The sequence below is a fragment of the Trichophyton rubrum genome, assembly GCF_000151425.1.
Source record: "Trichophyton rubrum CBS 118892 genomic scaffold supercont2.1, whole genome shotgun sequence".
NCBI classification, from domain to species: Eukaryota; Fungi; Ascomycota; class Eurotiomycetes; order Onygenales; family Arthrodermataceae; genus Trichophyton; species Trichophyton rubrum.
The window spans coordinates 3,423,424-3,435,305 of record NW_003456428.1 but is presented as its reverse complement, the minus strand read 5'-3'; the positions used below and the strand labels follow the sequence as shown (position 1 = coordinate 3,435,305).

The 11,882-nt window shown below is 49.8% G+C and overlaps 7 protein-coding genes across 7 annotated transcripts; 4 read left to right on the top strand and 3 right to left on the bottom strand.

The window, feature by feature from the left end:
- Positions 1 to 49: 49 nt before the first annotated feature.
- On the top strand, positions 50 to 1,061 carry TERG_11698 (uncharacterized protein; the record flags this gene model as incomplete). Its single annotated transcript, XM_003239268.2, has 4 exons — positions 50 to 250; positions 305 to 625; positions 680 to 974; positions 1,033 to 1,061. 4 exons carry the CDS (start codon positions 50 to 52, stop codon positions 1,059 to 1,061), a joined length of 846 nt encoding a protein of 281 aa, XP_003239316.2.
- Positions 1,062 to 1,109: 48 nt separating this feature from the next.
- On the top strand, positions 1,110 to 1,448 carry TERG_11697 (uncharacterized protein; the record flags this gene model as incomplete). The annotated part of the gene is made up of 1 exon (XM_047750769.1): positions 1,110 to 1,448. One exon carries the CDS (start codon positions 1,110 to 1,112, stop codon positions 1,446 to 1,448), a length of 339 nt encoding a protein of 112 aa, XP_047605377.1.
- An 848-nt stretch (positions 1,449 to 2,296) lies between these two features.
- TERG_01296 (uncharacterized protein) lies at positions 2,297 to 4,010 on the bottom strand (the record flags this gene model as incomplete). Its single annotated transcript, XM_003239267.1, has 4 exons — positions 2,297 to 3,053; positions 3,135 to 3,187; positions 3,244 to 3,500; positions 3,587 to 4,010. 4 exons carry the CDS (start codon positions 4,008 to 4,010, stop codon positions 2,297 to 2,299), a joined length of 1,491 nt encoding a protein of 496 aa, XP_003239315.1.
- Positions 4,011 to 5,137: 1,127 nt separating this feature from the next.
- On the top strand, positions 5,138 to 6,154 carry TERG_01295 (uncharacterized protein; the record flags this gene model as incomplete). The annotated part of the gene is made up of 4 exons (XM_003239266.1): positions 5,138 to 5,190; positions 5,253 to 5,792; positions 5,854 to 6,037; positions 6,098 to 6,154. The coding sequence occupies 4 exons, from the start codon at positions 5,138 to 5,140 to the stop codon at positions 6,152 to 6,154; spliced, it is 834 nt and encodes a 277-aa protein (XP_003239314.1).
- A 316-nt stretch (positions 6,155 to 6,470) lies between these two features.
- On the bottom strand, positions 6,471 to 7,363 carry TERG_01294 (uncharacterized protein; the record flags this gene model as incomplete). The annotated part of the gene is made up of 3 exons (XM_003239265.1): positions 6,471 to 6,532; positions 6,600 to 6,860; positions 6,913 to 7,363. 3 exons carry the CDS (start codon positions 7,361 to 7,363, stop codon positions 6,471 to 6,473), a joined length of 774 nt encoding a protein of 257 aa, XP_003239313.1.
- A 605-nt stretch (positions 7,364 to 7,968) lies between these two features.
- On the top strand, positions 7,969 to 8,463 carry TERG_01293 (uncharacterized protein; the record flags this gene model as incomplete). Its single annotated transcript, XM_003239264.1, has 4 exons — positions 7,969 to 8,003; positions 8,058 to 8,130; positions 8,196 to 8,307; positions 8,381 to 8,463. 4 exons carry the CDS (start codon positions 7,969 to 7,971, stop codon positions 8,461 to 8,463), a joined length of 303 nt encoding a protein of 100 aa, XP_003239312.1.
- A 959-nt stretch (positions 8,464 to 9,422) lies between these two features.
- TERG_01292 (uncharacterized protein) lies at positions 9,423 to 10,974 on the bottom strand (the record flags this gene model as incomplete). Its single annotated transcript, XM_003239263.1, has 3 exons — positions 9,423 to 9,995; positions 10,079 to 10,782; positions 10,869 to 10,974. 3 exons carry the CDS (start codon positions 10,972 to 10,974, stop codon positions 9,423 to 9,425), a joined length of 1,383 nt encoding a protein of 460 aa, XP_003239311.1.
- Between the last annotated feature and the right edge of the window lie 908 nt (positions 10,975 to 11,882).

Below are 11,882 nucleotides of genomic sequence, written 5' to 3'. Positions count from 1 at the left end.
CAACCCCCATGCGGCCGCTGCTGCTGCTGCCAGCGGGATGCAGACGCACATGGCTAGCCTGCCGGGCCGTCCCTCGCTCCCCTCCCAGGCCGCTCCGCCGTCCGCTGCTGCTCCCGCCGCCGCCCCTGCGCGCGCCCACAGCACCCCCAAGGCCAAGCAGGCCCGCCAGAGCACCTCCAGCCTGCCTGCGCCGCCGCTCGACGACGTCCACGCTGCCTTTGTCGAGTTCCGCGCAAAGGAGGAGGACAAGGTAGGTCTCTTCACTCCATGGATATCCTGTTAATATACTGATGGAGATGTGTAGTGTCTCTCGGTGCAATGCATATACTGTCAGCAGGTGCGGGCCAAAAATACCAGCCGCCAGCGCCAGCATCTGCTCGAGTGCCCGACATATCTCAACGTCATGAAGGACTCTATCCCGGCAAACAACCTGCAGCACACTTTTCCCGAGGGAGACATTGCTCGCTCTCTGCAGCTGCCCGCGCCCACGCTCGAGCTGGACTTCCGCATGAGCATCAAGCTGAATCCCTCCGTCTCTCTGGGACACAGCATCTGGGGCCAGCGGGACTGGGTCACCTTTGTCGGCGGGCAGTGGGCTGGCAGATGGGGCAAGGGAGTCGTCCTGGTCAGTCACCTCTTTCGATCTCGTTAAAGTATATCCAAGACTAACGTCGTCTAGCCCGGCGGTCAGGACTCCCAGGTGGTGGTCAAGGAGCTGGCTACCAGCATGAAGTCATCTTACCTCCTGCAGACCTCCGACGAACCACCCGCTTTCATCATGGTCAAGGCAAATGGCTGGATGACCGGCGCCAAGGAAGTGCTAGAAAAGGTCGCCGATCCCACCGTCGCCGACTCCATCAACCCAAACACCTACAAGTACCGCGTCAACATCTCCATGGAAACAGGCGACGAGCGGTACGCCTTTGTCAACACCATCATGTGGGTTGGCAGCGGCTGTCGTCGTGGCTCGGAAGGTAGTTTTCTCCTACTCTTCATTCTTGTTAAATAAGTTGCTTTCTAACTTGTCTGCAGTAATCCTCGATGCATTCCGCGTCAACTAGACCACCCCTGCATCGCTCCCCAAAAAAGAGCCTTCGACCAACGCTTGGATGACCCCTTTAGTAATGCTTCTGCTTGTATGGAAATCGTTTATACTTACATCATGGCCAGGGAAATTTGGTGTTTTCTTTTTTTGTTTCTCTTCTATCAAACGTTCTTATACCTTATGCCCACCTTCAAAGTTGCCTGGCGCCTTGTCTCTTCTGCCTCCCAACTCGCTAATGCTTTCTGCTTTGCCTTTTTTTTTTTTTTTTTCTTTTCCTCTCTTATCTTCTTTTACATGCACTTTTCTTCTCTTCTTGATACCACTTTATTGCACCTTGTTATTCCTCAAAGACCCTTATTTACCCGTTCTATCCCGTCTTTCCATGATTCTATCTAACGTATAATGCAAAAATGCCACATTCCTGATTCCATACCACCGTTACCAACAACGATAATACCTAGAAACGCCCCAAAAACACACAGCAAATAACACTCTCCACCCATGGCTCTATTCTTACCGTAAGGCACCAACTTAATCTTAATTCCAACTTCCCCGTAACCGCCTGCGTCTAAATGGCAAAAATACCCCTATTCTGCTCCCCTTAATATTACTTACTAGCCTACCAGTTAGAATTTAAGCTTTTAAGGTTTTATATACCCAAACTCGCCCCTAAATGCTAGCTCCCGCTGGTACGGGCGGTAAAAAGGGTATGATCCCAAGGTGTATCCTGACGTTAGTTACCGCCCCGGCCCTTTTGCAGCTTTTAATTACTGGAACTGGACCGATACGTGTGTTTTTTTAGTATGGCATGCATGTTCGAAAACAGGCTTTATACTCTGATAATACGTATACCCGGAAATCCCAGAGTCTGGGGAAGAAACGGCCGATACATAGTGCCGGTATTCGGGAGATCGCTGTACCAGGCCCCATGGGTGGGTGTTTACCGCCTTTTTTTTTTTACGTCTGTTCTGGTATTCCGTGCCTGGTACCTGGGTTGTACCTGGCGGGAGGGGCGAAATTACGATGGTGCAGAGGGTGCTCTGTAGGTGTAGAGGTGGCGGTGGTGTGGCAGCGGGAGGAGCTGCTATCGTTTACGATAATGGGCGTGTGAGAGCACCGTAGTTGTAAAAACCAAAAAGACACCTTCTGTAGTTACTCTATACATACATACGCTGTATATATACGCTGTCAGATTCACACGGTTTCTATATATCGTTTTACCTCCCTGCAATACCGGAAGAATAAACATCGTTAGCCAGATCTGACCGTGACACCAGAGGCAACGAACAAGAACAGAAAACCAATAAACAGAACATACCAATCGGTAACAGCCTCTTCCCAGAGACGGATCTCATGCTCTCTCGTCCCACCAAAATGATCTACAAACTCGTCTCCAAGCGCCTCGCGAGCAACGCTCTCCTTGTCCGTGAATCGAGCAACGGCCTCCTTCAGGTTCTTCGCCAGCCGTTCGCCCTTGTCTGCGGTTCCGCCAACATCCTCGCCCTTGGGCAGTGGAGGGATAGGAATGTCAAGCTTCTTCTCCACACCACGCCACCCCAGTGCAACAATTGCAGCGAGGACATAGTGTGAGTTGACGTCGGCGCCGGGGACACGGATTTCAAATCTCGTTCCCTTCCCGCTGCAGGTCGGCGGGGAGATCACCCTGATAGACGCAGCGCGATGCTCCAAACCCCATGAAACCGTCACCGGCGCCCAGAAATTTTCTACCAGTCGCTTGTACGAGTTTATTGTGGGTGCGAGAATGGGCATTATATCGGGCAGGCCAGCCAGAATTCCAGCAAGGAAATGTCGTCCGATGTCAGAGATGTAGGCTAGGTCAGGATACGGCGGCGAGGGATCGGGAGACTCGCGGACGAACAGGTTGGTTCCTGATTTGTCGACGAGGGAGACATGCATGTGGCCGCTGTTGCCGGGGAGGCCTTGACGTGGTTTGGCCATGAAGACGGGCGTTATACCGAACTTGGAGCCGACGGATTTGACCACATATCTGATTTACGGTTAGCATGCAATCCTTATTTTATTTTTTTTTTTTTCTCCCGGTCTTTTCTATGCCAAATTAAATACGTACTTGAATAGACCGCCCCGATCAGCCATGTCCTTTACTTCGCCAAACTGCAGTGCCTATTACATCATTAGTGCCATCTCACTAAAGAAGACTGAAAAATTGGTCTACACACAGCTTCAAAAACGCCAGGTCCACTCTCCGTATGCCAGCTTTCGATGTCACACTCGAATTCGCGACAGGTGTCGAATATCCGGTAAAAGTATTCCTGGTTATGCACGGTTCGGGTCAAGCTGTACCCAAACATCCCCTCTGTCAACGGCTGCAGGTCGTTAACCGGATTATATTGGAGAAAGCGGGCAGTCCCCGTCGAGTTGCGTTCTGCAGAGTCAACAGTCGGCGGCGCTCTATACTGATAGAACTCAAATTCCACTTTCAAGCCATATTAGAATCAAAACTACCTTCTCCCTCACTCAGGAGGGTGTCACATCTCATGCATGGTGTAGTGCGTATCATACCTCCAGCCATGGCTTTGTAGCCCTTCTCCTCCAATCCAGCGGTAGCAGCCCTCAGCAGCCCGCGCGGACACGCTGAGATCGCCTTCTTGGTCTCTGGATCAAGAAAGCTGACCAGGAAGAAAGGCACGTTTCGCTCCCACGGTATCCTCCGGAAGCTGCTCAGGTCCGGAACAGCCACCAGATCTCGATATCCGTTCTCCTTGTTGCTAATCCCCAGCTCCTTGAAGTATGTCTGGTCGTGCATGTCCCAGCCGAAGATAACGGAGCAGAACCCAAACCCATCCTGGGCGATAGAGAGGAACTTCCGCTTCGACACGAGTTTGCCGCGAAGTATACCGTCGGCGTCGAAGCCGGCGACTTTGACCTGGCCGTCATCTTCGAGCACTTCTTCGAGGATATCGAGGGTCACGGTCTCTGCAGCCATGATGGAGATCGTCTCCCCTCTTTTATGACGGTGCAGCAGGGCCGGGGGGATGCAGCGAACAGCAAAAGCAAGGATTTAAAAAGAAGAAAAAAAAAATCAATCGGGGCGCAGAATCGAGAACGGCGAAGCTCTAGCAGTGTCAAAGAACCCGCTGCAACGGCCAGGGATAACAGAGCAGGTCGCCGTCTCTTCTTCTTCTCAGCTCGACGTCGTCGTCTTCATCGCCTTCGTCGCCGTCCCCCTTTTTTTCCCGCCGTCGTCGCTTCTTCCGGCCGTTATCGCCGAGGCTTATCGCGCGTCATGTGCCTGATTAGTCATTATTATTAATAAGCGCTTCCTGGTCTATAAAACTTGGGCCGAAGAGAAAGATTTCGAGGTCGACGACGTCGGCAAGACAGTGAGATAAACGGTGGGACAAGCAGTTGCTTGTGGCTGTTCGTTCTTGTTTTACCGTTGTGTGGGCTTTAAGAATGCTACGTGGGTGGATAGTTACGGGTCTTGATTGGATGCTTACGACTATAACATCAGTGAAGCCCCTTGATCCACGGCCCAGGTATAGGGTGCCGCCGGGATGAGGGTAGGACAGCATTATCAGATGGACTATTAACTGAGGCCTTTGAGAACCTGGATTATAATTCTTCTATAACCAGCACTGTTCTCCTCCATTGCCTGGATCTCATTACTATCTATAATCCCTCAGGAGCAACCTTAGAAAGCAGACATCAATACATAGCAACCCATACTCTTTCTAGACCGTCAACGACAACCACTGCACTATTATTAACATCATCAGTCCAAATACTCAGATATCAAATGTCAAATGCTTGCAAAGGAGAGCAGGAGCTTATATGAAGTTGCTCCACCGAGTGGAGCCTTCTGCGGCGTCCGGCTTCTCGGTTTCGGCTGATTCATCTCGTCTGGTTCTGCCCCTCGTTTGTCTTCTCTTGAACAACGTATACAAGCTGCCCTTTGATAGTTCAGTATAACAAATTACACAGTAAGTATTGCAGTGCTCCCCGTATTTCTCCTTAAGCAATATTATCAATTTATCTCTCCCTTCTTACAGCTTGATTCCAACTGGTATACCGGCAGAACAACTCCCCGCACTTCAACCCACAAGATTCACCATGGCCGGAGGACGTCTTCAGGGCAAGAATGCCATTATCACCGGGGCTGCAGGGTGAGATTCTGATTTCCCATAGCTTCTATTCTTGGTACGAAGCTAACTGGAACGTATTATAGTGGAATTGGCCTTGAGACAACTATCCTTTTCGCACGCGAGGGCGCCTCCGTTCTCATGGCAGATATCTCCGAGCCAGCCCTCAAAACCGCCCTCGAAAAGGTAAAGAAGGTCGTTCCAGAAGGCGCCAAAGTCGAGACGATAAAATGTGATGTTTCCAAAGAAGCCGACGTCAAGGCTATGATTGACCATTTGGACGCCTGGGGTGGTATGGATATCATCTTCAACAACGCCGGTATCATGCACGCAGACGACGCAGACGCCCTTGACACCCCCGAGAAGATCTGGGACTTGACTCAAAACATCAATGTCAAGGGTGTCTGGTTCGGATGCAAGCATGCCGTTGCCAGTCTTCGCAAGAACAAGAAGGCCAAGGGAAGCATCATCAACACTGCTAGTGTCGTTGCTCTTGTTGGCAGTGCTACCCCACAGCTTGCATATACCGCGAGCAAGGGAGCTGTGCTCGCCATGACCAGAGAGTTGGCGATTGTGCATGCCCGCGAGGGATTCCGATTCAACTCTCTGTGCCCTGCCCCATTGAAGTAAGTGTTGCCAGTGCATTGAACGTCTGGGTTATTATATTTACTGACATGTGAATTACAGCACCCCTCTTCTCCAGGACTGGCTTGGTGATGATGCTCCAAAGCGTCTCAGACGTGAGATTCACTTCCCAACTGGCCGATTCGGAGAGGCCGTTGAGCAGGCTCAGGCCGTTTTGTTCTTGGCCAGTGACGAGAGCAGCTTTGTTAACGGCACTGATTTCGTCGTCGATGGTGGCATGACCAAGGTACGTTGCCGTTTATTCATTGCATTCTAATCGCAACTGTCTTTGCTAACCTTGTGCTAGGCATATGTTACCCCCGAGGGTCCAGCAACCGAGGCTCCCAAGAGCCTTGCTGCATGAAGCAATCGTTATAGAATAACGACTGGGCTTTTAGTATATAAACGCTTCTGTTTTACATGATTAAATATAATCTGATAATGAATACTTATGACAATACCACTTGATTACTTATTGGCCATTTCAAAACATTCTAGTAATCGTACTGGAACTTAATGCAACCTCCAAATCACACTTCAACACCAATACCTAGAGTCCCACGGCGTCATCAGGTAATCCTGAAATAAATATCGTACAAGTCGGAAGTATCTAACTGGAATCCATCATAATAAGTCTGACACTGCTGTTGCACAACCATTCATACTACTTCTCGTAGACATCACACAGTTGAAGCCCCTTTATCCCCCTCTCTAAGGCCTCGAGACATGAGCTGATCGCTTTCTAAGGTTCCGGGTGAGCTAGGTCATCCACAGGGTATAGTTATAGTATGGGTTATCTCACACCGTACGGTGCCGAATAGAAGGTGTTTTTTCAATATTCAGCTGATTGAGAGCCTTGGATATGGTGGCGAAACTGGCATAATGGAAACTCTGGCTTGCTTTGTGGCCCAGAAGACGAAGATCTGCAAGGAGTACAGACAACGTGCCTAGAATAATAGCTGCAGACACGCAGTTGTTCGACGTCGCTACATGTTCCAGCCTAGAAACTGTGCGGTTGGTAAATTCCAGGACTCTTAGAATCAACGCCTCTCTCTGTTTCTCGACCTTCACTGCTCCAATTGTTAGATCTTGGTAGAAACGGCCAATCCGAGCTGTACTTACAGAAGACTGTCGGAGGAATGGGGAGGTGTGAGGTTATGCGTCGCTTGCTGGATTTCACAGCAAGCTTCGTCATCATCTGGAAAATGTGCGTCTTCTCAAAGACGTATGCAATGTAGGTCCACATATGCGCAATTTCCGAATAAGTCTTTGGAAGACGGCTGTTAAGTGCGCAGATCCAGGTGTCCGCAAAACTTTCCGCTGCTTCTAGACATTTGTAGGTGTCGACTAGAAGGGCGATGTCGGTAAGTGTCCGAAGCGTAACTTTTCGAGGCACATTCATTGAATGGCCGTGGAGTATCTTTATAAGGATCATGAATGCCTCTGAATTGGTGCATTTCAGAGGAAGCTGGAAAACATGACGACTATTCGTCTGGTGCTTCAGCTTCCATGGGCCATCGAATTGTTCACGGAAGTAGCCGGAGGCTAGAATGAGTTGTCTTGAAGATACCATTAGAGTCTCTTCGTGAGGTTTTTCGACACTGTGCTGTGGTTCCACCCTTAGAGCAATGACCGAATTTCAGCCAGGGTCCGATACATGGTTTGTCGGACAATTAGTCATCGTAGTTCCAGTAAATAGAAAGAAGTGAAAAGTTCAAGACCAGCCTTGAAAACACTGGCCTGTCTAGTACGAAAGTGGTATAAGGATATAGATAAATGGTGGATAAGTGGAGGAGTAGTGGTCAAATAGGTGTTAGAGTGCATGGAAGCTTTAAGTACTCCTCGCACTCAAGTATTTGGCTGCTTGACTGTGAGATAAGGTTCATTTCGAATTTCAGTGTTATTTGATATCAATTTTGCAGTGTTGTTCATGCTGGCGTTGTTGTTGTAGTAGTGTTTGTTAGTGTTGATGCTGACTTTGATAAAGTAGAGACTGGAGCGCTGCGAATAAGCGCTAAGCTCAAAACGGATTAGCGTCAGACAGCCTGGATAAGCTTGGACTTGCAGCAAAACGACGAAGAGCTCAAAGATAGAGAAGCAGCTGTTTAATGCCTCGAGACGAAGATAATCACTCTACTATTTGATACCTTGCACCTTATAGAGGTATTGTTCTGCACCATGTCAGCACGGTCATGGGCTAAGATGCTTGTTGGGTAAGTGTTCAACTGCCTGCAACCTGGCAACAACCGCTGACCAACATTATACAGAGGCGCGGTACTCATTATCGGAGGTCCAGCAATGGTAGACTACTTGCGCCCTACAGACGAGGAATTGTTCAAGGTATGCGCATACCTACTTGACCTAGATCTAGAGAGCAGCACTGATTCATATATGCGCCAATATAGCGATTCAACCCCGAGATACAGAAACGCAATTTGGAGAACCGAGAAAGACGACAGCAGGAGTTCGATCACTTCATGACGCAGCTTAAGGAAAGGACGAGCTCGAGTAGGAACAGTGCGTTGTTAACCATACACCTCAATTGATCCGTATTATTTGTTATCATGGCTGACGTGGCCACGTTGGATAGTGTGGGATACTAGCAAGACGGCAGAAGAGGACAAGAAGAAGCAACAGACGCAACCCGTACAACCAAAGCAGGACTCAGAATGAATGATTTTCACGAGGGTATAATATGGGTTATTCTCGATCTAATTACTCTATACCAGCCGGTGACATGCTAGGTTAGGCATTGAGTATGAAGAAAGCTAGCTACGGTTCATACGGTTTATACTGCCACCTTCAGGATAACGGCCTGTGAGGATGTTGGGACTACGATATTCATCCACTGGCAAGGATATAATGTACTATATGTTAAAGTTGGAATTGAATTCAGGGATGGCGTTGGCAGGGCTGTTTGATCTATCTGAAGGACATTGTACCTTCTACCTCTCTATTGACTAGCGATGAACTTTCCCGCTCATGTACATATAGAAAGACAAGCCAATACAATGATAAGTATTAAGAGATATCAAAGTGAGTCGGACTGCTAGAAATTACCAGGAACCGAAGCATAAGCATAACTATAATAACTAATATTTACTATTTGCAAGCGGACTGCCCAGGGCTTATTTATTGTAAGTGACAAAGAAAAAACAAGGGGAGAAAAGAAACAGAGCAATAAGCATCTTCAAGGGAGCAAAGAAGTAACTGCAAGGGAAACAAGGTCATGAATATTGCCTAAGACGCGCAGCCACGCCTCTACACTCCGGTTCTCCTTTAAAAAGCAATGACGGGGAAAGGAAACGAGTCAGAAGGAAAGGGAAGGGAACGGGTGTTAAGGGAGAAAGGAAGAATCTGATGAACTAGAAAAGGACAGGGAATACAATGGAGACGCAATAAGGTTACAAGTGTGGTGCGACTGCGTGCATATGTATTGTGTTGTAGGGAAACAGAAGAAAGTAGAAGAGGCGAGGATGAAAAGCAAATGGTTGGGGTTGGCTGGGATGAAACATTAGACCACCTGGTAAAATGCATACATATATGTGAACTAGAAAGGAAAGGCGGAGAGCAAACAAAAGGAGGTGGAAAAAAAAAGGGGATATAGGAACGGAACGGAGGGCGGGATTGGTTTACGAAACCATCCACCAGACGCCTCCGGCAATTCCCAGGAGGATGAGAGTGGTCAGGATACCGGCGCCTGCTCTGTCTCCGGAATTGATTTCGGATGGCTGCTTCGTTTGGTTGTTACCCTGGTCGTTACCGGCATTAGGATCACCCTTACTGGTACCCGTCTTACTGTTTGCGGGACCGGAGGCCTGCTTTTTGTACCACAAGTTAGATTGGATGACTTCCAGCGCAGCCATTTGTTCGCCGACTCCGGTCTTAGATGTACCCCAGTCCGCTCCCTTAGTCCAGTAGAGACCACAGGCGTTGTCTGGGCCATTGCACTGGAGGGCTGCTGCCTTTGCGGATTCCCTGAGCAGGGGGTTAATCTTCTCGATGGTGTCGGGGGCAATAATCATGGTTGCGGCCATCCAGCGGGCCATGTAAGCCTTGAACGAACGTTGGTCATTGTTGCAGTTTCCTTGCGCTTCACAAGCGACTTCAATCATGACGCCCTTGGGATCTTTCTGGGAAAAGAAGACTTCGAAGCCCTTAATAAGGCCGAACAGACGCTCTTTCCATACGGGGTCCTTATTGGTCTACATGTGAAAATGTGTTAGTAATTCATATGCCAAAATATGTATTATGGTGGATGGATATGTGTCCATTGGGGAGAGCTTACGTGGTTGTACATGTGGGCAGTGCCGAGAAGCAGGATGCCATTGTTGTACGACCATTGAATGTGGTTGATACCAGAGCAGTTGTCGGCAGAATCCGTTCCATCGAAAATCTGGAATGTAGGGCTAATAAGTTTGATAGCGGTCATCCATCGCCATGCCTTGTCGGCCCATTTGGAGTAGCTTTCGTCGTTGGTGTATCTCGCCAAACGTGCAGCCAGGTGGAAGAAAGCACCGTTAGAAATCGCGTTTTTGTAGTGGTAACCATTGTTGAGACTGAAGATCTGCCATCGTAGACCTCCACCGCAAGTTTCGTTGTCCCAGCGGGCTGCCTGACGGTTAAAGACAGCCTGCACGAGGTACAGCCACTGCGGCTGGTCTGGTGGTGGATCGGGAAACTTGTTCTCGACAGCACTCATTGCACTGATGGCCCAGAAGGCCTGGTCGTCGTTACCCAAACTGCGGCTCTGGTTGCGAGGCTCATAATTCTTTTCCGTTCCGACCTGGTGAAGCATCGCCTGCATTGTAATCTTGTTGTAGGAGTCGTCGCCAGTATACCACCAATAGTCTATAAGGGCTCCGAACATCGCGCCGGCCTCCCACCAGTAGTAGGGATCCGGCAGATTGCCTGGAACATCTCCAGTGTGATTTCCGGTGTAGTAGGATACCATGCCATGAGCGATCTGGCTGGTGGCTTTCTTGATGGAATCTATTCCCCCACAGCAAAGGTGCGGTTAGCGGCTAGTACAACATTTTGCATGAACCGGGGAAGATGGGGTGCAGAAGCTTCCTTACTTTCGTCATCTAGATTCAAGTCGATCGATCCCAGGGCCACCTGGGCCCCGAGCAACGGCGTCAGGAGAGATATCCATGACCTCGGAGATCGATAAGAGGAGAGCATTGTCGTGATGGGTGAAAAGAGGTGAAGGAGGTAAAATAAACGAGAGAGAAGTTATGCAGAGAAAAATATGACGTATGGACGGCAACGGTGATCAAAACGAGAGACGATAAACAAGGAAGCGAAGTCGATTCAACCAGCAGTCAGCGAACGTAGCATGCGGTCAAGATACTGTCATTCAGGTCATCTGAGCGGCAAAAGCGAGAGATTTTGACGGGGGTGGGCTCGTCCGACGTGTGAGACAGCAGAGAGCAAGCAAGCGGCTGGGAGACGGCTAGGGCCCGTGGTAGCAGAGTGTCTCTCGAAGAACAGGCAGGGAGCGTGCTTGCTGTCGAAGTCGTCTCGCGCGGTAGCTTGCAGCGGGAGGTGTATGAGTGTTGTTCGAAGTGAAGTCCCCTTGTGCAGCGATGCGGTATATCAGAGAGAGAGCGAGAGCGCGGCGCCTGGACGGTGGTGGATCTGCGTGCTGAGGTGGAACTGCGACGAACGTTTTTTCTGCTGGGCTGACGACGATGGTGCCAAGCTCGGCTGGAGAGGATGCGGAGGGCGCGGGCTGGCCGTCTAGCTGTGGTCGATGAGACGCTCTATCGCGGGCAGTCGACGCCAGGGGGGCTGGTTGCTGCCTGTCGGTGCTGTCGGTGCTGCTGGCTGCTGCGGGTGTTGGTGGTTGGTGGTTGGAAGTCTCTGGCTCGCCCTGGACGGCGTTCAGCTGGGAAAAAGGGAGAACAAACAAGCGGCCGGCGCAGGCTCAGTCAAGGCCCAGAGAGGTTTGTTTCAGGCTTGGGTGTCTCTGCCAAGGCTGGTGGCAGTGCAAGGCCGGGGGAGGCATGGAGAGATTGATAAGTAATGATAGAGGGACGGTAACGATACATGGAGATATATGCAACATAGCATGAGAAATAACGTCAGAT